This window comes from Idiotropiscis lumnitzeri, chromosome 19 (genome assembly GCF_059441095.1).
Source record: "Idiotropiscis lumnitzeri isolate Australia: NSW breed Sydney's pygmy pipehorse chromosome 19, RoL_Ilum_1.0, whole genome shotgun sequence".
NCBI classification, from domain to species: Eukaryota; Metazoa; Chordata; class Actinopteri; order Syngnathiformes; family Syngnathidae; genus Idiotropiscis; species Idiotropiscis lumnitzeri.
This window is the reverse complement of record NC_142409.1, coordinates 9875275-9900570: the sequence shown is the minus strand read 5'-3', so window position 1 is coordinate 9900570 and position 25296 is coordinate 9875275. Positions and strand designations below refer to the sequence as shown.

Here is a 25296-nt window from a genome sequence, read left to right as displayed (position 1 = left end):
CTTTAAGCAACTGATTGAACACAAAAAAAGTGGCACAAAGGAAAGTTGGTTGATGCAGTGTGACAAAATTTAAAAAAAAAAATTTCTAATTATTTTTAATTTTTAATTTGAATAATTAAATTTATTACATTAGAATTTTTTTTTTGCGGGGGGGGGCATTAAAGGTGATACCTGGGGGGAATATCAATCACTGTGGTGTTGAGTTTATTCATTTGAACCTTCATCTGTTTCTCACTCAAACAACTGAAAACCTATTCGGTCGTCGCCGTGACGATGGAGCTCATCTGAGGTCGCCGTCGCAGCGAATCGATACAAAAATAGATTTTTTTCCCTCGCATTTTGTTAACGCACCTTCGAGGATTAACCGTTTATCCCGCTTCCCCGCTGCTTCTTGCGTCGTTCGTCGTAAATGTGCTGAGCTCGGCGCGCCTTCACCGGCTGAAGCCGCGCCGCCTCATTAAGAGCGGTAATTGGGGTAGGGCGGCGCAGTGCCGATGGACATCATTAGCCGACGGGGGATGCGTAGCAAGCTGGGGTGTGTGTGTGTGTGTGTATTTGATATAGTAGGCTATACACACACACATACTATCCAAGAAACTCGATGGTTGTAAATATCCAAAACAGCCTAAATGAAAAAAAAACTGTTAAAAATAACCCAATATGGGTTAATCATTGAACCCAAAAAGTCCAAAGTCCAACTCTTGTACAACAATTTTGTTCACAACACAGATGATTGAGTTGCTTTGTGGGCTTTTCATTTGACCCAACTTTATAACCCAAAAAGTCGTGTCGCTCCCTTTTTGACCCATATTGGGTTATTTTGGACCCAACTGTTTTTAGAGTTTATTTACATTTCCTGTGGAAGATGTCACCTATTCATTTTTTGCGTGCTATTGTTACGTTGCTCTTAAATGGCACAAGATGGCGCCCAAGTGCAGGCAAACATAATCGGCGTCAAGGAAGTATTTTGAAGTAATACAGCTCATCAAACAGACAAGGTTGAACGTTTTTGTTTTGTGGTGCGCCGTGACAACGATCAAATGTGAAATTGGTGCTTGAGCTCAATGAGGTTTGTGTTTTTCAACAATAAAGGTGGGCAAACTTCGATCCGTTGGTATTTGATCAAAAAGCGAAGTGCGACTTTGTCTGTGGACTGTCTGAAGTCCGGCCCGTAAAACAAATCTACTAAACAGAGACTAAATTGAACAAAGGGATAAATCAAGGAAAAGCCACAACAGTGTCGTTTTTTTTTTTTTATATACACGCTGGAGTCTTTTAAAGAAGAAGTCAGTAAATCAAAGCTGCATCAATGCAAGCAGAACCCTCAGCAGCCCGACTACGAATGAAACATGAGAAAAAAGAAAATAAGACACTTGCTGCGGCTCCAATTAAAGACAAACAGTGTTTCTTTCTCTGGCCGTTGCACCCGGCCAGGACCGACAAGGCGAAGTTGTCTTGCGTTAAATTGTCGCGAGGAGTACGTGATTCCTGGGCTATTTACAGCCCAGACGTTGGGAGAAAGAGAGAGCGAGCGCAACAAGGTCGCGGTTATAAATTACCGCCGTGAAATCGATGAAATGACCACGATGCCTCGGGCGAGGCCGGGCCCTCGTTTTTCACTTTTTCTTAAGTAACGGCGCCAGTTGAGTCCAAACTCATTCAGGTTTTGACGTCGCGAGAGAGGTGCTTCACGCCAGAAGATGACAGGCCACTGTTTCTTTTTTTTTGTTGTTGTTGTCGTCTCAGGCGCTGAATAAATGATTAGCAATCTCAATACCCGCCAGTCAAATCGATTGCATAACTCTTGCATAGTCAGACCGTCACGTCATATCTTGCTCATGTATCCCGACCAAAATTGGTTTAGCGTTGAAAGAAAATAAACCTCATTTTGGGCTGCGTGATGGGGTTTGTTTGTCTCACAGTTGAGGTCTTGAGTTTGAATCTCTCTCTCTCTGTCTCTCTCTCTCTCTCTCTCTCTCTCTCTCTCTCTCTCTCTCTCTCTCCCTCCCTCCCTCCCTCCCTCCCCCCCCCTCCCCCCCAATAGACTACTGGACATGGTTCACATTGGAAACAAAAAACCAATGTAGCGAGGCCGCGGCTGAATGATGATGATATAGCAAGGTAACACCTTAACCCCAAATTGCATTGATTGTAATCGACCACAATACATATTTGCTTGATGGTTGCCTCATATTTTCTCTGCCAACGTTAACGAAATCAAAGCAATACATCTGCATATAAAACCCCACGTCGAAAATGAAACGTCGAAAATGAAACAAATACGTGTTTTTATGACTCTGGTGAATTTATAGTGAAAGATTTATTGAAAGGATTTGTGTCTGGCGCTTGCGTCATGCCGAAGGAAAACGCACACAATGTGGGCGCCACCTGCGGAGGAAGGAGAAGCGAGAACGTGCGTACACACCGGTGGGACTGATGTGAGGAGAGCGTCTACCACTTGAGAGAGAATTTTAGCCCGCCGGCTCGGCTGTTTGGAAAGGTGGTTGAAACAAATCTCTCGATTTGCGAGGGAAGCCTTTATTTGCATATGCGGCCATCAGATAAGCCAACTTTGCTTAAGTGAAGGAGTGTTTGTGTGAGTTTAACCTCAAACTCGGTGTTAGCTTCCATGTTAATGAAGCAACAAATCAGCACAAGGGGCGGGTCCAAACGCCCGACATTTACTCCATTGCCTTTATTTGAGTAACTTTTGGCAAAAATTGTACTCGCCGGAGTCGTTTCAATTAAGGCTGGGCGATCATGGAGAAAATGAGAGTTACGATTATTTTCACGATTAATAAAGACGATTATTCATTGATTTCCAAACTATGTATTCATTCAACTACTAAAGCACAACTTTTAATCTAACGTGAAAGAACGACTAGAAAACAAATTAGTAACAAAGTAATATAAAAAAAATTCAAATAGTGGCGAGAAGAGGGAGGAAAAAATAAGGAAGCTGCGATTAGGGTTTATTAAGAAAACTTTTCTTTATAAATAGCAAAGTAGTCGCTTTATTTTGCGCCTTTTGCAGCCACGATGGAAATTATTGAACAAAAAAACCCCAAAACACTGCAATAGAGAGGTGCCAACTCTATGACTCGTTTACAAAAAAGCAGGAAGCGATTTTTCTGGTGTGACGGGAGACCGTTGCAATTTGCTCGCTATATTTAGCAACTTTTGTCAACGTTGTCAAATAAGATACGGCTTGTATTGCAATTTACACTGTCTTGGTTGTCTTGTACAGTTTTGTCCAATTAATTCTCATTTTAACAGAATATTTATGATTTTTTTTTATTTTATAACTTATAAATTCTAGAAAATAATTAAATTAAAAAACACAATTAAATGCCAGTGGTGGTGAGGCGTGGGTCCAACCCCCCTCCTCCCAAAAAAATAGTTAAAAAAAATACTGGAAAAAAATACGAAAACTAAATCCACAAATATGCAAACGTATGGAGGTTAACTTCATAAAAATAATTTAAAAAAATAAATAAAAAAATGTCAAAAACGGTAACCAGCTCCAGCTCAAATCCAATCTTTAACCCGATCTCCTGGGTCAAAAATAAAATTGGGTAAAAGTAACTCTATTAGTTGAAAATTTACAGCTGCTCAGTAAGTGGGCTTGGAAACCAAACCAGCACTTTTTTTTTTTAGAGACTTTTCCAAACAGCATCAATCTCCGCACCCCCCCCTCTTGCTTGGGTAACAACAAATGACCACGTGTGCAGGCTGCAGGATCCCGGAGAAAAACCCGCACCCCCGAATCCCCCCTCGCCCCCCCCACCTCAACAACTGAGCGGCGCAGCGGCGTGGTTAAAAGGAGGCGGCAACGTTGTCTGAGAAACAAGATCAAGACGTCATCTGCATCCGTTGTGGCATCCTTGCCTCCGACAACACTGCCCCCCCCTCCCTCCTCCACGCATCCTTCATCACTTCGCCGAGGAGAACGCAGCGTTTATCATGTGAAATGGACTCAGGATCTCCCACCCGCCTCAGACGCATCCCCTTGTGTCCCCCCCCACCATTCCAAGCGACGTGGTTCATTTCTCATATTCACTGCGAGTGTGTGCGTGTAGTCAAGCCACAAACACACTGAGCCATCAGCCCCCCCCACCCCCCACCCCCCTCTTCCAATCCCCAGGCGACGATGGATGCATGCACACCATGCACGGAGCACCTTCTGCCGCACTACTACTTGATGCCGGACCACTAAACGGGGTGAGTAGCGCCGTTGTTTCTTTTCACCCCCCCCCCCCCTCCTCCTCCCCCTCAGACTGCGATCTAGTTCAACATGTCGCGTAACAAGTGTCCTCCGATGCCGGAGTGTTTGGGAATCCTCGCGGGATGAGGAGCTGGGGTTATTTACAAAGTTGTTGCATGGCAAGTTTTTGCATTTTTTTTTTTTTTGGTGGTGGGGGGCTTTAAAGAAGAGATGAAAGGCACCTGCACGATGTAACAAGCGCTAATGTAAGAAAAAAAAAGGGGGGGAGGGGGTAAAAATTGCACAAGTCAAACAAATTGCTTGCAATGGTGCTTCCTCAAGTTATTACTTTGAGAGAGGGTTGCTGTTGACAGAGTTATTCCACCATAAACATTCACTTTTGCTTCATTGAAAACTCCAAATTGCCCCCTCGGTGTGATTGCGAGTGCGCCGTGATTGGCTTACAACCAGCAGAGGCGGTGTCGCGTGCTCGCCAGTGACCCCCCAAATGAGGACAAGTGCTCTAAAAATGGATGGATGAACAGTTTGCAGTGGCGCCGTGGTTTTGAGATCTGAGCCGCTAACTCCAAACTCTTAACAAAGCTCACGTCACAGAATGATCGCTCAGGATAATCTTTCAGACGCGTCTGACAATCGGACCTTTGCCGACTTGCTTATCAATATTTGTGGACCCCGTCCGTCAACGACGATCCACCTACGCTGACCGCTTCGAATTGGCTAGCCTTCAACTTCAGCTGATTCTGGAAAAAATAAATAAAAAGCTCAAATTTGAATATGCGTCTCCAACTTCCGGTTTTATTCTCTCGTGACGTCAGTGGCCGAGGGTTCTCTCCGGCCCGTATGCAAACCCGATTATGAGATAGGGATTGCTTTTGGGCCGGCATCTCCCATCGCGACAGCTTTCCAATTTCATGGCTGTTAGGTGTGCTAATAGGAGCCGGAACAACAGAGGGCAGAGGGCTTTTGATTGGACGGCGATGGCAAGAGACGGTGTCAGATGTCACAGCCGGCTGCTATTGTTATTACCCGCTGGACCTTCCGGATGAGGCCCGGCGAGCGATAGCCGACAGATCGATACGGCAGCCGGCGTCTGGCAGCTGCGGAAGGTATACCGAGTTTCATCTCAGGGAACGAGTGGGAGACAGACTTGAGATTATTTATTTTTTTTTTTTTGGGTGGTATATTTTTTTTTTCCATAACCTGCCAAGAAATCCTCACCTGATTTGCTATTCAGCAACGGAGCCAATAATTATACCGTAACGAGCAAAACAATGCCATCTGATTGATGTTACATCAAAACCCGACGAGAATAACACCCAGTGGAGCTAATTGTAAACAAAAAAGTCCACTTTGTTCCGTGTCCCGGTTCACGGAGGATATTCTAGTCTCGTCGTTTCATTTACAAGCAGTTGCTTTTCGTTATTTTTGTCCTATTTTGATTTTACTCTCACATTGTGAGCATTTTCTCATTACATTATGTCTTTATGTGAACAATATTAACGCATTTACTGCCATTGACGGCTAAAGACGTCAAAGAGCCTTTTTTATTTATTTATTTATTTTATTTTTTTTACTCGGCTGGTCGTGAATGAGTTTAAGCCTTTTACCCTCGTGATATTGCAATTTGACAGGTTCGTGTCGGATGACGTTACGAAAGGTTGCGAGGTGCAATTTTTTTTTTTTTAAATTTAGGAATTCCATCTACTAACTTGAATGATGACAAACAAACCGATACAAAGTTATGGAAAAAAAAAAAGAAAAAGCTCAGCTGCTAACGTGCCCTTTGGCTACGTCGCAAGTGCTGCCATGTAAAATGTATAACCGCATCAATATTACAGTCGACCAGCTCCACTTCTCAGGCCGGGTCAAGGTTACAAGAGGACTTTTTAAAAATTTTTTTAAAGACGGATCACTTTAAAGGCGTCGGCCGGAATATAGAAGCGGAGAGGGAGTCATGTGACACAACTTTATAGGCGTGAAGATACGACCTGCGGTGAAAGGGAACGTTCAACGAGGCGTGTCGGAGCACTTGGCATGATGTATGGAAATCCTTGCGCATTAGCATCAGGACGGGGAGGCTGCTCATTCACTGCTTTCATCGACTAATGCTAACTTTTTTACACCGCATACCACATTTATCGGAAATATATTCTAAATATATATATATATATATATACAAATATATTAAGTTGCTCCTTGGAAAGAATTACTTTTTAAAAAAAGATTGCAGCCATTAAAAAATAACAAAAAAACACCCTGATAAATGTTGAAATTGTGAAAAAAGTACTTTTTCAAATGAATATTCATTCAAAACTACTCGCATCAGAATACTGACGTGGATGCAAATCGAAGGCGGGCGGCAGAACGGAGAGGGATAATAAATATAAAAATATTTCTTTTTGTTCCCGTGGTAAAAGAAGTCCCCCGAGTCGCGCTGCGAGGCCTTTTAGCGCCATCTGAAATTGCTCTTGAAAGGTTGTCGGCAGCCTGCCTGACAACCACGCATGAGACGCTCAAGTGGCTTTTTTTTTTTTTGCCGTGGCGGGAAAATCGCTAAACGGCCTCTCGAGAGAACGTGTGTACTACCGGGGAAAAAAAATTAGAAAACTGTCGTCAGACTTAATGCAAGTCGGCAAATTTCAGTCTGGTGGCAGTTTGGCAAAAAAAAAAATAAATAATAAATAAATCCATCAATCAAAAAAAACAACATTAAGCTGTTAAATGCCACTCCCAGTTGAGGTTTTCCGTCAAACTAATAATAAAGAATAGAATTAACGGAAATTACACTGTTAGGGCCCGCTAGCCTAATGCTAATGCTAACTAGCGTCTATGTTGCGTTAATGCTTTCGGCATGATTGAACACAAGTGGTTCGGCAAAAAAACATGTAGACAGATAATATAAATATAAACAATACTTTACGTTGTAGAGTCTTTATCCCCTGCAGAGAGCGGCTAATATTAGCGCTATACTGATGAGCTCACATGTAGAGTATATGTTTTTCTTTACCCCGAGTTCTCTTCTCCTAGATGCAGAATGACTCAACATCCATTTTGGAACCGGCCAGCATGACGTACCCCAACGCCAGCGCGGCCAACGCCAGCGGGGCCGGCCCGGAGGGCGACACGTACCGGCCGTTCTCGCTGTTCAGCGTGCTGACGCTGACGCTGCTGGCCATGTTGGCCGTGGCTACTTTTGTGTGGAACCTGCTGGTGCTGGTGACCATCCTGCGGGTGCGCACCTTCCACCGGGTGCCGCACAACCTCGTGGCGTCCATGGCTATCTCCGACGTGATGGTGGCGGCGCTGGTGATGCCGCTGAGTCTGGTGCACGAGCTCAATGGACGGCTGTGGAAGTTGGGTCGCGTGCTCTGTCAGGTAAAGTTTATTTATTTATTTATTATTTTTCTATTTATTTATTGATTTATTTATATTTTGTTATTTAGTTTTTTTATTTATTTTTTTATTTTTTATTTATATATATATATATATGTATATATATATATATATATTTTTTTTTTTTTTTTTTAATTTTTATTATTATTATTTTTTTAATTTAATCATTTATTTTAAGTCGCAAGTTTAGGATTGTCTTCAATATAAAATGATTTTTTTCTGAATTTTTTTTTCCCGCATAACGTGCTCCGCGCCAGGTCTGGATCTCCTTCGACGTGCTGTGCTGCACGGCCAGCATCTGGAACGTGACGGCCATCGCGCTGGACCGCTACTGGTCCATCACGCGGCACTTGGAGTACACGCTGAAGACGCGCAAAAAGATCTCCAACGTGATGATCGCCCTGACGTGGCTCCTGTCGTCCATCATCTCGCTCTCGCCGCTCTTCGGCTGGGGCGAGACGTACACCGAGGGCATGAAGTGCCAGGTGAGCCAGGAGCCATCCTACACCATCTTCTCCACGTTCGGCGCTTTCTACCTGCCGCTCTGCGTGGTGCTCTTCGTCTACTGGAAGATCTACAAGGCGGCCAAGTTCCGGATCGGCTCGCGCAAGAGCAACACCATCACGCCCATGGCAGAGGTGATTAGCAACATTTCAGCTGTAGAAACTAATTCTAGTTACAAAAAGAATAAATAAATAAATAAATCAGAGATGAAATAAGTTGTTTAAAATTTTGGGGGAAATTTCATATATTCGGGATTTATTAAAAAAAAAATTTTGTAAGACAGTGTGGAAGAAGGAAAGTCATGGATGGATTTGTTACAACTTTTGTTTTTTTTTTTAATAATCCTGCATTTGACAAATAGAATCCTCATACTGACAAAATGGCAACTTTAAAAGACCTAAAAAAATAAATAAAAATGTTCTAGTTGTATTCTATATTTTATTGCTATTGCACACTCACGTCAACATATTACGACCTGAAAGAAATTTTACAATGAAACTATTTTCTGAAAAGGTTTTATCACAACCATCCAATAAGCCGTATTGATACAATTTTTGAACATGATCATTTAAACGCCGTCAAGGTATTTGGCTCTTAATCAGAATCGCTTCCTGCATGTTGTCCAGGTGCGTAGGCGGGATAGGATATAAATATCAGCGTCTCAAACCTTTGTGCATCTCGCCGCTTGCTCATCAGTGCGCTCAAAAGGTCGGACGCTAATCTATTCGTCAAGCACCCGGCAAAGATGAAACAAGGAAAATGGAGTCTTTGAACCAAAGGCATCTTACGGAAATGACCGGGCTTTTTTTTTTTTTTTCTCAATATTGCGTTGTTTTTTTTTCTTGGGAATTGTGGCTTGCGTCAAATCGAAAACTTTTAAATATTACGAAAATTCTTGAAATTGTCATGAATGTGTTCCCATCATTTTTAATACTTTCTTTGCTAAATTTAATATTCCCAAAAATATTTTTTTCAAAATTTATATGAAAAAATACAGCATGTGAGACAATATAGATTTTTCTAAAAATCATATAGAATTTTTATCTTGAAATTATACCGGCCTTTTTTTTTTCTCCAAATGATGCGACTTCGACAGGAATGTCACAAGTTCAAGGTAGCACAGTAAACGTTTGCTTCTGCTGTCACTCGCTCAGCTTCACGTCAGCCAAAGTAAGAAAAGAAAAGGTTGTCGAGCGAACACAAACGTTTCCTATGCCAGCCTTGAGCAGATTAAAAAAAAAAAAAGACAAATCAGCTTTGAGTCGCGAAACAAACGAGCAGGACGTCACAATTGTTGACATTATTGAGCTGCTCGCTTTGAGTTTGCCGAACGGGGCAAACACAAGCGTCACGCTCTGTGCGTTTGTTGATCCGCCTGACAATTCTTCACTCTGGCAACCGTAATCCACTCGTTGAGCCTTCAGGGTGGAAACGGGGATTGATGCGTCGTTAGTCAAGACAGTCGAGTGCGGCGGGAGCTTGTGAGTCGACGGCCGGCGGGCGCGTCAAGCTCACGTGGCACGACTTTCGTATTGCGAAACAATGATGGGTATCGTTTTCGGGCCCGAGGCCGATACCAGCCACCGATACTTAAAATAAAAAAATATGACGTTCACTCCCGTATTTTCCGGACTATAAGTTGCTACTTTTTTTCCTCAATTTTGAACCATGCGACTAAGACAACTGTGCAGCTTTTCTGTGGATTTTTTCTTTCACCACTAGGGGCGCTCTATAGTTCAGAAAATACGCTAAATGATTACATTTTTTTCTCCAAAAAATATGCCGATGCGCCTTATAGTCCGGATAATTCGGTAAGTAGTCGGTGCTACAACTGCGGACGTTTTTGACACATCGGTCAGTGCTAGTGGTATCGGTACTTGGTATCGGTGACATTCGAAATAGTTCTCCTCCAAGGTTGCTCGTAATATTTCCCACTACGCGTCTGATTCACGAGCGTCGTCACCGTTCCGTTCTATGGATTTAACGATTTGAATTCCGCCGCAGGTGAAAGAGGAGGCTCGGCAGCCCCAGATGGTGTTCACGGCGCGCCACGCCACCGTCACCTTCCAGACGGACGGCGACACGTGGCGCGAGCAAAAAGAGAAGAAGGCGGCGCTCATGGTGGGCATCCTGATCGGAGTCTTCGTGCTCTGCTGGATCCCGTTCTTCATCACCGAGCTGATCGTGCCGCTGTGCTCCTGCGACATCCCGCCCATCTGGAAGAGCATCTTCCTCTGGCTCGGCTACTCCAACTCCTTCTTTAACCCGCTCATCTACACCGCCTTCAACAAGAACTACAACAACGCCCTGAGGAACCTCTTCTCCAGGCAACGCTGACCCCGAGACGGCCAACCGGACGGTGTTCCCGTTGTGTCGTTTTTATGTAACAAAAAAAAAAAAAAAACAGAGCCAGACTCCTCAAAAAAAAAGACTAAATTTCCTTGTCATGAGGGGAAAAAAAATGCTTTGGAAATCCGCCGGTAAACACGTCAATGCGACCGGGAATTGATTTGAAAGGAGAGCCGGGAGACATCCAAATGGAAGTCTTGCCTGCTAAGAGAGTCATCGGTGAACGACAAAAGCGCTCATTAGGTGTACAAAATGAGTTTGACTGGTGCTTCCGAGGCAATTATCGTGGCCGGGAGCTGACAAATGAAGGAAACCAGACGCATGGAACTTAATGAAGTCACAGCTGGAGGTACACCTGCACAACCGAACGGCGCTCGAGATTGAAGCAGAAATGTTTCGCCATTCACATCCACTCAAAAGAAGCTCCCCTTATTATAAATTTGCTTTTCTGACGCAACTTGTAATTTGGGAAGCGTGTTCGTTGGGAGTAGACTCATAAAATGGTCTCCAGCACGCTTGCCTGTCGGACATTTTTGGGTTATTTCTGAGGGTCCGTCAAAACAAACCTCTTGATATTTTGTCCGATTGCTCCCAAAATGGAAAACAAATACCTGATGGATCACTAAAAAAGAAGAAAAAAAAAAATGCAGTTCCGCCCCTTAAAGTCCGTTCAATTTAATTTAAAGCAAATGTGAAATATGGTCGGCGAGTAGAACTTCAAAAAAGAAGAAAAAAAAAACAAAAACTTCCAATGCCTGAAAAAAAGAACAGGGCGCTCGCCATTTTGGGCAATTTCCAAGAATTTTTTTGTGAAAAAAAAAACCTTAAACATTTTTTAGCCCATGTCGAGCTGCTTTATCTGAACTTTTTGGTGCTACGCTTCCCACATGCGCTCGCTCACCTAACATTAAAGTGGCACTTGGTTGCACACCACTGTTAAAAAAAAAAAACTACAACCACAATCAAATATCGAAAAGACTCATTCGATACAATCTGATTGAGTTCACGTCTTTGTAAAACCACACTCCTGATTTTGTGCACGTGTACCTCATGTTGCGACGTGCTCCGATTTGCCAGCCGGGGACCTTACTGGATTTCACATCAAAAGAAGTCGTCGCCCTCAGCCAAAGTGGATTTAAATGCTGTCCCACATATTGTGTTTCTCCCCATCGCTTTGTTTCCCCCGTCAGTATTCCCGAGACACTTCCTCGCATTCCGCTCATTTGCAACTTCAATCGTTGCACAGCATCATCGCGGGAATTTCCATCGTGCCGGCCGGCTGCGTCAAATATGACTTCTTAGGTGGGCGCATATTAAAAAAAACAAAACTTTTGCATGGTGTTTCAAACGACTCGTCTTTGTTGTCGTTATTATTTCACGGCACGCTGCAATTGACCCGAAAGGATGGAGAAAGTAATTTGTCACCTGTCTGCTCGCCGGCTTTGTTCCGTAATAAAAGAAGCTGAAAGTTTTCATATTCGGTGTTTGTGCAATGCAGCAGCGCTTGAGGTGAGAGAGAGTTAATAGAAATATATGAAAGATACACATACTATTGAATGCCGACTTTGTAAAGCTGCTGCGTTATTTATGAAGTCAACAAATAATAACCCCGAAGGCAAAAAAAAACACTTGGACAGATTTTTTTCCAATTATCTTGTGTACGATATAAGCGAGGGTTACTCGTGTTGAAAAATGCGGGAAGGTTGCAAACGTTCAGGGTGAGTTGAGAAAATTGGAATTGGGCTATTAGTGGAAATTTGGAAATTGGCGCATGATTTTTAAAAAGTGCCTCAGAGGTCAGTTTGGTCGGCAGGATTATCATTAGTGGACCCACAAAAAAAAAAAATCCTCAAGAACAGCAAGTCTGTCATTTAATTTTGAAGCTGCCATGGCGTTGGTTCGTAAAGATATTCAAAGTACGGCTCAAACTTTTGCTCTCCTATTGCTGGCAAATTTGAAATGTGTACTAGACAGAAAAATGCCAAATGTGGACATTTTTCTCAGTTTTCACAGCCCTTCAAAAAAAATTTTGTAGAGATTTTGTACTCGTGGTATCGGTACTTGGTATCGGTGACATTAATTTGAGCTAAAAATCGAGAACAATGATTTAAAATGAAATTCATCATTTTTATTTTTCAAACTTTTTGGTTTTCCCGTTAATATTTTAAGGACACATTACAGTGAATGTAACTTTTTTTTTTAAAAAGTTGACTATTAATTACAGGGCATTTTTTGTTGAAAATCTTTCAAATTTCTTTTGAGAATGTCCTGACGGAGGCTTGAACAGAGCAATGTGCTCAACCCTTGCAAGAAGTAAATTAAAAATGTTCCGCTTTGTTAAACGTGAATTCCAACTCAAGACGGAGCGTGAGGCTTTCATAAGACGGTCTTTCACTTTTGGATGGAGATGTTCCCGATGAGAGGGCGTTTGCTTCAGATAAGACTTCATTTTAATGCCGAGCGTTCCTCACTTGCTACGGGGGAGATTTAATAAAGCGCCGCTAGCACGTGCTATCTCGCCGCCGCAGCCCTGCCAGCGGGCGTCCACTTTTTTGCACGGATGGAAATGGAAATCTAAAAAGATTAAGATGGACGGTCGCCGCAACTGAATTTTATACACCAGTTTAATCACTTTACATGCCGGCCGCAAAAATAAATGAGCTAGCTTTGCTAGCTAGCTGGTGAAACTAGCGCACAAGTTAGCATTTTCCACATTGGTGCCAGTCGCACTGTTTTGAATAAACCATTTCAACTCTTCATTTGTCTTGACTTTCACTTTATTCTAAAAGTCACATCAATATCTTCTTTTTCACTTTTTGACATTTGGACACTGAAATCATGTCTTTTGAAATCGGAACACGACACATGACAAGAATGCTAACTTGAAAATTCTGAAGCGTCTCTCAAAGAAATCGATCTTTTCTGATGTTTTTTTTTCCCCAAAAGTTGTGTGAATCTTGTCTCACGTACGCCAATGTTTATGTGCACGCGTGTTGTCGCTCTCTCTCTCTTGACCTCTTTAATGCGCTCCAGCAGGTCATGAATACTTGATAAGATTCCGAGCGGGACGTATGGCAAGGAGATGAAGCAGATGTTCTTGTGTTCAACTACCACGTTCAATGAGGGTGCATTTAATTAGCCTATTAATAACTCATTAGATGAAAAAAACGAGTACAAAAAAAAAGTAATGTGAAGAAATTCATTACATCAACTCTTAACGCTTAAGCTAACTACTTTGAAATAAATTCTCGCTCAGTTATATTGTCTTTTAGCATTACAAAAAAGCAAAGAAAAATGAAAAAAAATAAATAAATAATTTAATTAATAAAAAAAATATTTAATTAATAAAAAAAATATTTAATTAATAAAAAAATATATTTAATTAATAAAAAAAAATATTTAATTAATAAAAAAAATATTGAATTATAATATATATATATATATATATATATATATATATATATATATATATATTCAGTTGTGTTGTCCGTGAGCTACTTACGTTTGATTTATTTATTTATTTATATTTATTTATTTTTTTTATTTTTTTTTGTTCTGGTGTTGGCAAGTTAAAAAAAATAGTTAGAAAAAGGTATATGTGTACCTCTTTAAGCTTCACACCAAAATCACGGCCGTTGCTCGAGCAAACTAATTGTTGACCACATACTAAAAGATTCACAATTGTAAATATCGAAACGAGATTCCATTAAGAGCCAAGAAAAAAAAAAAAATCCATCATACAGACAAACGACAAACAGATCAAGCTTTGTTCTGCAGAAACTGCCGCACATCACATTCATTTAGTTCAATAATTTGGGGCCTCGCCACTCGTTTGCCTCCGACACAACAAGAAGAATTGGAAGTCAACTCACCGGAGGAGAGTCGTGGCACAGGCAGGTGATTGAAGACGAGCTTCCTCGTGCATCGTTGCCATGGCGGCAGGGCGACAGGAGAACATTCTGTCACACAAGAGATACAGAAATATGACATAAATAAACACATATACAGTACCCGCTGATATCTATACAGTTCACTGGGTTCTGTTTACAGCACATACAGGTGATCAATCAATATTCACGTCTCCATCAAGTTAGACGGGGTCAAGGACTCGCTTATAAATCACAGCTTGATTTAAACCGTTACCCTGATGCGTAAAGGAAGCCAGTTAGAAGTTTTGTCTTCGGTTGTCGTCAAGCTGAATAAACGCGAAAAAAGGCCAATTGCGTAAAAAAACCTTCCTGTCCCTTCACAGGGTGAGTAGCTTAACTTTATTTTACTTGGATTTAAATGTATTTAGTTAAGGAAAACATCACTTTTACAAAAGAATGAACAAATGAATCTGCTTCAAATTCACCGTTCTGCTTACATATTAATATTGATTATTCATCATTTGGCACTAACTTCACGTCATCCTTTACGTGATCTCAAATTACACGCCGATGTCCACCCGCACACTTTGATGCATTTGATGTCGCGCGTTTTTATCATCGCTCACATTTCTTTTCCCTGAAGGAATCATGACCGCATGAATAACAACAAAGCGCCGTCGTCGATCACAGCAGCAGAAAAAGCAAATTCACATTTCACACGGGAAAAAAAAAAAAATCTCCATGAGGCCAGAGAGTTAAAAAGAACTTTTTTTTTTTTTTTGTTCTTTATTCTTTCTCACATGTTGCAACTTTGCGAATCGGAGTGGAGGATAGCGACGGCTTGTTGCTATGGTATTTGGTGCAAGGAACACAGCAGAGCAGAATTATCTTATTTTTATTCTTCTTTTTTTTTTTTTTTTAATTGAATATATTTTTATCTGTTTACTTTGGCAAGAAACATCGGCGCCGCATCTTTTTTGGAATACCTGCAGTGATGAACTTGCATTAGCCAGCTGATTGCTTTCCACTTCTTTTTACAGCACGCATTGTGGGAATTATCGAATTTGCATAATGATAGCCCCTTCGCTTTAATGAAACCCACCATTGCCGATACTTGGGGAAGACGTGAAATACGACAAGAGGGGGACAGGAAGTAAGCCATTAAAAAGGAGAGTTAATGTATATGCATTAATATGTGGATTTTATGTTATTTTACCACCACTAGGGGGCTCTTATTTTTACTGACCTTATACAAAATCTAATGAAGCTATTTACAAAAAACTTTACGGTGGTCAAGAGAGCAGCGGCCAGATAGATAAAGGTGTGTCTTTTTTTTTTTTTCTAATTAAATAATGCATGAACGTTAATGCTAATGTTAATTTCCATGGAATGGTAGCTTAAGGAAAGAGTGACACGACTTCCAAATTTACGAGATATGAGTAGTTGATCGTCTGATTTTTTTTTTTTTTTTTGGTTTAAACGTTCAAGCAAAAAAATTAGAGAGCGCAACTCAACTCAAACCAAAATTTATGCACGCACACACACACACACACACACAACTAAATACTACTACTAAATTCAATAGTGTGCTAATAGTTTTGTAGAGTTTTTCAAATGTAAAATTGCTGCACTGGTTCTCTTTGTAAATAATTTTTTTTTTTTTTTTAAATAAAAATTTCCTACTTAAAAATATTTTAAAAATATTTTTTTAAAGCATATTTATTCCAGATATTATTTGGTTAATGACATAATTCAAATGGACTCAACTTGTGTACCATGGTGTCTACAACAGGAGATAATTACACTTCTGTTAATTCCCTTGAGGGCGGAAAGAACGAAAGAGCACTTGGTCATTCAAAAACAAAACAAAAAAAATCCTCGCGGGCAAGCGGTCATTAGCTTCTTTCCACTTGCATTAAAACAACAAAAAGCGCACTCGAATTCATGAAACGGACCAATAAAAATAAAAAGAGCGGAAAAATCCATCAATTTCTATGAGCGTTATTGATATCGTCATCTGAGCAGATCTTCGCGTCCTCTGCCAGGCTAATTCACTTATTGATCATTTTGTTAGGCAGCGACGGGAAAGTGCTGAGCGGACACGCGGGAGGCCATTAGCTCAAGTGAGCGTCGTGGGCGGGCGGCAACGCCGGAGATCACTTTGTACATAATGTCATCGCAGGGCATAAAAATAAAATCAAGTGCCGCGCACGCGATTGCGCTCGTTGAAGTGACGCGGTTTGCAAGCGAGGTGAAAGTCATCAAATGGCCTTTTTTTCATTACGTTAAAACACGTCCGCCTCGCTTCAATGGCTTTGCGGTTGTTTGGCTTTTGTTCGCACACTTTGCCACACTGGACACAACATTAGGTACACCTGCATTGGGCTGTACGAGTTTGGCAGGGCGTCCGCTGCATGCGCCACGTACACTGATCTGCACGGAGGTTTTGCCAACATGAAGGAAAATGTAGATGCTATTTGTCAGTTCATCTTTGCTTTTTGACACTTTTGTCATAAATGCGACTCAACAAGTAACCCCCAAGCACTAACCGTAGTTGTCATGGTAACAAATATTACCAGGGCAGTTGAGGGCTTCTTTAAAAAAATATATATGTAATTGAAATAAAATGAATGCTTTGAAAAATATTCATAAAATTTGTAGCAAAGAGAGATACTTTTTTTGTTCTTTTTTTATTAAATAGATTCTGTGAAATGAGTTCAGGTCTTTCGGGAAACCAGACAATGTATAATTGATCCCGCTCCAACATCTGACAGCAGCTGAATCCAAATGAAGTCATTAGTAAAAAAAAGATGTGTCAGTTGATATAAATAAATGGATATTCCGTGCTCCATTTTGCCAACGTTGAAGCCTTTCGCGCGTACTCCCGCTGCGTACGCTCACTGTTGGGAGTCGCTTCCCACTGTCGGCTTTCATAATAATGACAAGAGGTCGCGTCGAGCGCGTTGCCTCAGCAGCCTGTTGGAACGTTGAGAGGGAATTCCCAGAGATGTCTCCTCTCGTGACAAATTCTAATTATCGTGGGAGCGCTGAGAACATTTTCAAACGTGATCATGTCAGAAAAATTTGTCGACAAGTGTTTGCTGATAGGGAAAATTGTCCGAGGGACAACCTCGCCTCCATTACTCTCTCCTATATCTGCCAGTTTTATTGATTATCAATCCATTTGATGAAGCACTTATCCGAATAGCTAGCTATCGATAGATAAGATAGATAGAAAGACGAGATGATTCACAAGGTGAAAAGAATTGTCCCCTCGCTGACACCATTTGCCTAATGAACAGTTCCATCTCACTCAGGGCTGTCAATGGTCGGCCATAATTGCGCCAGTGGTAATGTCACGGCGCTCCACGTCCGGGACAATAAATTCCACTTAGATCCAGGGTGCCCTATCTTATCTGATAGAGTTTGCAACAACTCGCCATGTCGCATGAAAAGCGCTGGCCTGTGTCCTTGGACAGTAGAAAATCAGCAGTTAATTTGAGAGCGAGGAAGAATTGTTGGCAGTTTCTGAGGAGAAAATGATGAGAGACATTTTGATTTGTTTTATGGTCGAACAAAGAGGAAACGAAGCTTTTCTCTTTAGCTTCATCTGGCAATTTTATCCCTGTTCATTAGAATTTTGGACAATGACGCCAAAGCTACAACAAGCAAATTTAATTAAAAATTTACAAGAGGTGAAAAGATATAAAATACCAGAATATGTTGAAAGTTATTAATTTAGTCCAAGAAAAGGGGCAATTTTCCCTACAAGGCTAACGCTACAAGCAGTGAAAAAAAAACGTGTTTTCATTTTCTTCACTTTCATCTGAGCTAGTTAGCACTTTGGACAACAAAGGCAAATGCTATAACAAACAATGTGGGGGGGGGCATGATTTAAAACCTGTAAAATGATGCAAAAGATGTTGAAAGAAATTAAAATAAAAAAAAAATAATAATTTTACATTTAACATTTAATCCAACATGGGAGTAATAATTTTCTCCATGCTTGTTAGCATTCTGGACAATCAAGCTAATTCTACAGAATGCAATTAAAAGCCATAAAACTATGAGAAAAAAATAATAGATACAAATAATGCAAGACATTCGGCTCAAAATGAACATTTACTCCGAAATGTTGCCATTTGCGCCACTTTTTTCCAAGCTAGTTAGCATTTTGGACAATTAAGCTAATGTTACGCCAAAAACAATCCAATAAAAATCTATGTCAAGATAAAAAGTTAATATTTCCTTTCGAGTCGGATCGCGATTAGATGGCTGCAAACGCTCTTCATCAAGCCGATTGAAATCCATTTCTGCCTCATCTGCAGACTGTCCAAAAGGCTTTTTGTTCTAAACCGGGAACACGGAAACGACAATGGAGAGGGAAACAATGAATATTGGTGACAGCAGATTGGATGCTGAAAAATTCACCGTCAATTTCACAAGTCGCCGACCAGAAACAAGATGAAAACCTCATCGAGGCATCCCATTTTTTGCATGTGTTCACACACACACACACACACACACACACACACACACACACACACTGGCGCCAAGTATTTCACATTTGTCAAATATCTTTGATCAAAGATGCAATTTGTGTAAATATGCCATTAAACAGGCATGGGCAAACTACGGCCCGGGGGCCACATGTGGCCCGTTAAACGTTTTAATCCGGACCGCCGAACTTGAATAAAATTGAATGAATAAACCTTTTTATTTTTTTATTTTCTAAATACTGTGGTTTTTCAATGACATGTATTGTTGTAATTATTTTGTTCACATTCATTTCAAATTAAATGCCATCATCATCATTTTCAGATGTTAGGCGTTTTTTGTTTTTTATTTTTTGCAGTAAAATAAAAGAAAATAATACAGCTCGAACTGCACTGCAACGCTGCAGCGTACGTAACGTGATCCTAGCGCGAGCCGTTCAATCGCCCTGAGTGTCTTCACACCTTTCGGTGCCGACATGCTTCATGAGACGAGACGGCGCCAAAAGTGGGGAGGCGACCAAAACTGATGCTGATGCTGCCAAATATGCAAAACGGACTCAACTTGAGCCAGGTCATTTGCATATTCCCCCCTGCTGGCCATCGCAGGTACGACACAATCGCTTCTATGACTCTATGTATGCATGTAAGCACAGTTCAATCGTATTTAACTTTTAAGTGAAAAACATTTATAACATTTATTTAGGTCGAACAAAGTTTTGGATAAATCATTGATTTCGATCAAAGTCTTGCATCCCATCTTTCTTTCGGAGAGCAGCTCGAAAAGTCATCATCGCAAGTCAATCCCATGAGGTGGCTGAAATTCGACGTCCCCGCACGGACGAGCGCCCCGTGATAATCAGACGTGTTTTCTCAGGAGGTGGCCTCGAGAAAGACGGGCCGAAATCACCGCATAGATGTGTGCCTTCCCTGCTGGGTGAATTCCTGCAATCGCCGTCTTTGAATGAAAGAGCGCGTGAGTGGGTGTGTGTGAGATCCTTTTAAATACGCGTCACAAACAAAAAAGGCGAGCCGGGTGAATAGAAGGCCCCGAAAATAGACGGCGGGTCGGCGGCGAATGAATCAAAGGCGGGCAAGCTTGAGATCATCACAGGGAGGCACTCAGCGTGGAGATCAAAAGTAGAACGTTTGTGCACCTGTTGCTTCCCGTGGGGCATCCTGAAAAACGCCTTCTGCCTCAGTTAAGGCGAGCGTGGAAGTCCAGAAAAGAACATTTCTTCCCGGCTGATTAAAAAGAAGGAAAAGTCCGAAAACGTTGCCGAAATTTCGATCGATTACACCAAAAAAAGTTCACCAGGAGCTTGTTTATCAACCAGCAAAAACCTGCCAAAGGAAAAAACACAATTTGGAGGAGATTCATGTCAGCCCGCCCACTTGAACTTTCCAAAGCACAAAAGTCAAATCCATGACGCTGATTAGTTTTGGATGAGTAAATATTGACAGAATGAATCGAGCGCTCTCGTTTCTGAAAACTTACTTCTTTTGCGGAATGATGACCCAAAGTTTATCACTCTAGTTGAGCTTAAAATCACGATGAGTCAGCATTTCTATAGGAAGCTGTGTTGATTTAATCAACTGCGCATTACATACTGTCTTGATGGGAAGGCGTGTTTATCGAAAAAGTACATTCGGAGGAGGGCGAGTCGGAGCAATGGGCATGAATTCTGAAGAGCAATGCGCACTCTTACATTATTAATAAATCTGCGCTCGTTTTTTGTAGTCGATACACGAAGGGATGAATCTCAGTTTGATAAGTTCCAGTCGGGCGTGTGCTTTGGAAAGATAAATAAAATACGAGGAGTCATCGACTTAAAATAGCTCACAATATACAACAAGAGAGGACTCAGGACGGTGCCCTGTGGTACCCCAACTAAATTCAACAAACAAGAAGGCATGTGTCTTATACATCGGCGGTTGCTCATGGCATTTTCATTCATCTCTGAAATTCACAGATCATCCTCAAGTTTGTCAAGTTTAGAGGACTGACAACAGTGACCTGAGGAACGCCAAAAACGAAATTGTATTTTGCACCACGTTGGTAATCTCGAGTAAACCTCACACTCCGTAAGAACAGGAAGGACGGACATTTTGCTCAACGTGTTGAATTGAGCACCGAGCCTTAAACTTCTCACCCTGATTCAATTTGCATTTCTCGCTTTTGCCATTTGATCCCCACAAGATGAACATTTTTGAGGGTAGGTTGTCCACTACTTGCGTTTTGTTCGCCCCGCTATTTGCGGCAAATAAAGCAATCCAACGCCTTCCTGAATGGAGCACCTAAATGGATTAGAGCTCTCATTAAAGTTATTAGTTCCGCCTGCAGCAATTTTTCAAGATGCTTCCGCTTCCCCGGGTGTGCACTAAATCAGACATTCAATTCAATATTTTCGTGATTAGAGGGAAGAAAATGTGACGGCAGGTTAATGTTAGACCCTGTCCTTGTATTTGATCTCTTTGGATAAATATTTGTTTTAATTCGAGCAAAGGGGTGCCAAAGCTTTGCCGTGGATTTCTCAAATTGACCTTGTTGGCTTTCAAGAATAAAATGCACGGAGGCAAACTATCATTTCGCACCAAACTTGTGATAAGCCCAGCGTGAACCAGAGGACTTCGTTTTCAATTTTCAAAAGTGTGACACTGAATCTGTCTGATCAGAACATTTAAAGTGTCCCTGTTCATTATCTTGCATCTCAAGGACTTTACGTCCAACTTGTAACCTACAAATTACATAAGGGCTCCGATACGTTTCACCTTTCCTCGCCTGCCTCCTCACTCAGTGTTTGCTGACGATGATTAATGAAGCACATCCTAGCTTTCATCTTTGGGCAAAAAAAAACCAAAACATTAACTTCATTGTCACTCACTAGCGTTCAACAGACCATTTGTAGCACAGAGTCAGAGCTCAATGGGAACCAACTTTCCAATTGATTTTTTTTTTTTTTTTTTTTTTTGCGAAAAAATCCATCAAAACTAACACAATGAAATACCAGGCATAATTCTAAGTAACTGACCAACTGAAAATCTGATGTTGAAGATGCTTCATAGGAAAGACTCCACATGCAGTGTATATGGGGGGCGGCATGACGAACGAGAGGCTCATCCCGAGAATGAATGAATGGAAATATTTGTGACCTCAAAAATAGATAGATGACTTACAGGGGAGCCCTGTGGGACACACACTATCAAAATCCGCCTTCAAGCAATTAAAGAGCGACAGTAAAAATGTGTACATATTGCCCGACACAAGCCAGTTATTTTATTTTATTTTATTTAAGTACACTTATAAAAAAAAAATTTAAAAAAAAAAAAAAATTCTGCTCATGTTACCGAAGGATCTTTTTTCCAATCAAGACGCCTGACGACAGCAGCGACACTTCACGCAGACAGCGAGCTTTTTGATATGTATATTACTGTCAATTATCATCCCGGTTTCACTCTCCCATTATCCGCAATTAGACCACAAGAGAACTTTTGTAATAATTGCCCGCCTCGCTGGATAGATGAATTTGCATTTTCGCTCAGGCCCCCCCCCACAACCTCCCCCCCCCGTAAAGCGGAAAATCTATTAGGCCGATGAGGGACAATTGGCTTTAAAAGGATGCCGCTGATGACCGAGTGCTTGAACTGCTTCAGTGTGTGTGCGTGTAGGTGTAAATGTGGGTACAATTGGTGTTGTAACAACAAAACAAGCGTGGCTAGAGAGGGCAAAAGGACTCACAGTCTGTGCCAAAGTACGGATTCAAGTCCAGTATTACATAAAAATAAAAAAAGTACAGACACTGAAATGCAAGAATAAAAGTCCATAATAAAGTCAATTTTAACTGAAAATGAATTTGCCTAACAAGCCTGAGCTAATTGTAATGACATGTGAATGCCACAAGGCGGCAGCAAAGTCCAACTTGTGTTGAAATGAAATTCCTCAACTCATTTCAACAAGATGCCACCAGGTGGAAACACAGACTGGCCGAAGCACAAAAATGATGAAATCAAATAACAAGATAGGTGAATCCACCACGGATTACTTTGAAGGGGAAAACTTGTAGTTGGGATTTGAAACGGAATATTGTTTGTGAGTCATGAAGCTTTTCTGACAGACATAATGATAAACATACGTGATCAAAAAAAAAAAAACGTCAAGCTGTTGTGCTCCTATGGCTGAGCAGGTGTACCTAATGAAGCGTCCAGCGAGTGTTCATGCTGTGCTGAGCATGCCGCGTAAGCATCGGCAAGTAATATACACTTCAGCAGTCTCTCAAACAGACACTCACACACACACACACACGCGCGCGCGCACACGCACACGCACACGCACACAAACGCAACCCTGACCTTTTTGGTATGTTATTGTCAACAACATGCTGGAATCTTTCCCGGTAAATCTACTTAGAATGCAAACACACGCTTCCAAAAAAACATAAATATCTGGGGAAATGACACTCAATGAGTCGAGAGACATCAAAATTTGTATCTGAGGAACACTTATAAGCTTCCACTTTTTGAGGTGCTAATGATGTAAAACTATTTGGGAATTGTTTTCATTTTTCATTTATGTTGAATAATTTGCATTTTTCAGTTTTTTTTATTTTATTTACTTTGCATTTTCTTCTTTCCTGACGAAACTCGCTTCTACTAATAAATGATTCAATTATTTTTCCTAATTGAATCTAGTTTTTGTTATCTATTTTTATTATTTTAAAGCTCAACCAAAGTGGTTGTCATGTTTATTACTCATGTCCAGTATTTTTATCACATTTTCAAGAAAGGTTTTATTTTTGCATGTGTGCTTATTAATGTTTACCGTTTTATTTGTATTTATTGACGGTGGTTTTATTTACTGTAATGTGCGTGCGCCATCTGCTGGTGGCTTTTATAACAAAGGTCAACGTACTGGTGACACCAGAACTGCAACTAGCTGAACAAGCAACCTGATAACAACCAAACACCTCATAAAATACGCTTCATTTTTACAGTAGGTAGATAGAGGAGGAAAAACAGCCAGCTGCTGGCTCCATTGATAGCCAGGTCGATTGATTTTCTCGTCGGCAACATGATGTTAAACACTAAACCCGACGTGGCCCACATGGAGGTAACTTTAGGTCAATGCGATAATACACTTTATTAATTATTACCAGTGTAGCCTCGGTTACCTTTAAAAAGTAATTAGATTACCAGAGATCAGGAGTCTGTCCCCGGGGATGTAAAATATGATTATATGATAGATTGTTTGTCTCCTTCACTGTGATTGGTGGAGAAAGTAACCTGAGCAATCGGCTGGTGATGAGAGAGGATGCCGATTGGCCGTTTGGGAGGTGTTCCATTCCAGTCTTTTCACAAGCTACATAAACATACGCGGGTGATGGCTGTCATTTCGCCTGCACACTTATTCAGCGCAGTTTATGCAACATTTCCCTCACATGGGAACACATTTCAACTTTTGACATCTAGTTTTGTCCTATTTTCAAGAGCAATACAAGGGCTGACGTTGGAAGTCATGAAAAGTGCTTCTAAAAAAAATGTATCCTTTTTGTTATTGAATTATCCAAGAATAAAAATCCAATTCCCTGAAGGCATCAAAAGCTCTGAGAGGTGAGCAGCTTGATGTTTCTCACCAAAATCTTGACGGGAACGTTCAAGATAAGATAAACAGATGCTGCGGACGTTAAACTTCACACAGTAATTAATATACCACCAAACTGTGTTTTTTGCTAGCCGCTTAAAATTTTTTAGTAAATATTATATATAATTTTTTTGTTTTAAAAATAGCAAGCTAATGACAGCAAAATAGATATATGGATGCTTTAGCCATTCTTTGTGTCTAAAACAATTAATTTAGCAAGCTAACAGCTAGCAAGCCCAAACACTAAGTAGCAAAGAGGCAGCAGTTTGATCAAATATGACTCTAATTTCATCATTAGTCAATTCTTTTGGTTGAAAAAAACCTAGCTAGCAAGCTATCTTAGCGCTTATCTATGAGAAAGGATGAATCATTTTGACGCCTGAGCTAACAAAGATGTTGACACAAGTAATCCACTACCCTTCACTACGGATTAGGATGTTTTCCTTCCCAGTTTACTCGCAGCGTTGAGGTTGAGGGGAAGAAAAAAAATGACTTTGATAGATCAATTTAGCAAAGCTTCTCTGGCGGGCCTCCCTGTGTTAGCGATGCCTCAATCCTTCGCGCTAATCTTCGCCAAGCTCGACGCGCTGCTCATTCGAAGCGTGCCGGCTTCCTGCCTTATCTTCTTTGCACAAAACACGTAGCATTTTCACGCTAATTACAACGCAGCATTAATCAACTTAGTCATTAGGGTCCCAACCGTCCTGCTGCTTAGAAGGAATAAATTTTGTTGTATTTCCATGGCTTATGACACTAAGAAATGATATCGCTCTGGTAAATTTCCACGACTTAATGATTCTTAACTCATTCACTGCCAGCTAGCAT

The 25296-nt window shown here is 41.0% G+C and overlaps 1 protein-coding gene across 2 annotated transcripts; it reads left to right on the top strand.

Annotated features, from left to right (window-relative positions):
• The first annotated feature begins 3823 nt into the window (after positions 1–3823).
• Positions 3824–11805, top strand: htr5ab (5-hydroxytryptamine (serotonin) receptor 5A, genome duplicate b). 2 transcript variants are annotated; one of them, XM_088282650.1, is made up of 5 exons: positions 4195–4221; positions 5160–5331; positions 7253–7600; positions 7876–8256; positions 10127–11805. In XM_088282650.1, the coding sequence occupies exons 3-5, from the start codon at positions 7253–7255 to the stop codon at positions 10457–10459; spliced, it is 1062 nt and encodes a 353-aa protein (XP_088138776.1). In that variant the 5' UTR covers positions 4195–4221; positions 5160–5331; the 3' UTR covers positions 10460–11805. The 2 variants fall into 2 exon arrangements, with proteins under 2 accessions (XP_088138775.1, XP_088138776.1); XM_088282649.1 differs by lacking the exon at positions 5160–5331 and having other exon boundaries at positions 3824–4221.
• Positions 11806–25296: the final 13491 nt, after the last annotated feature.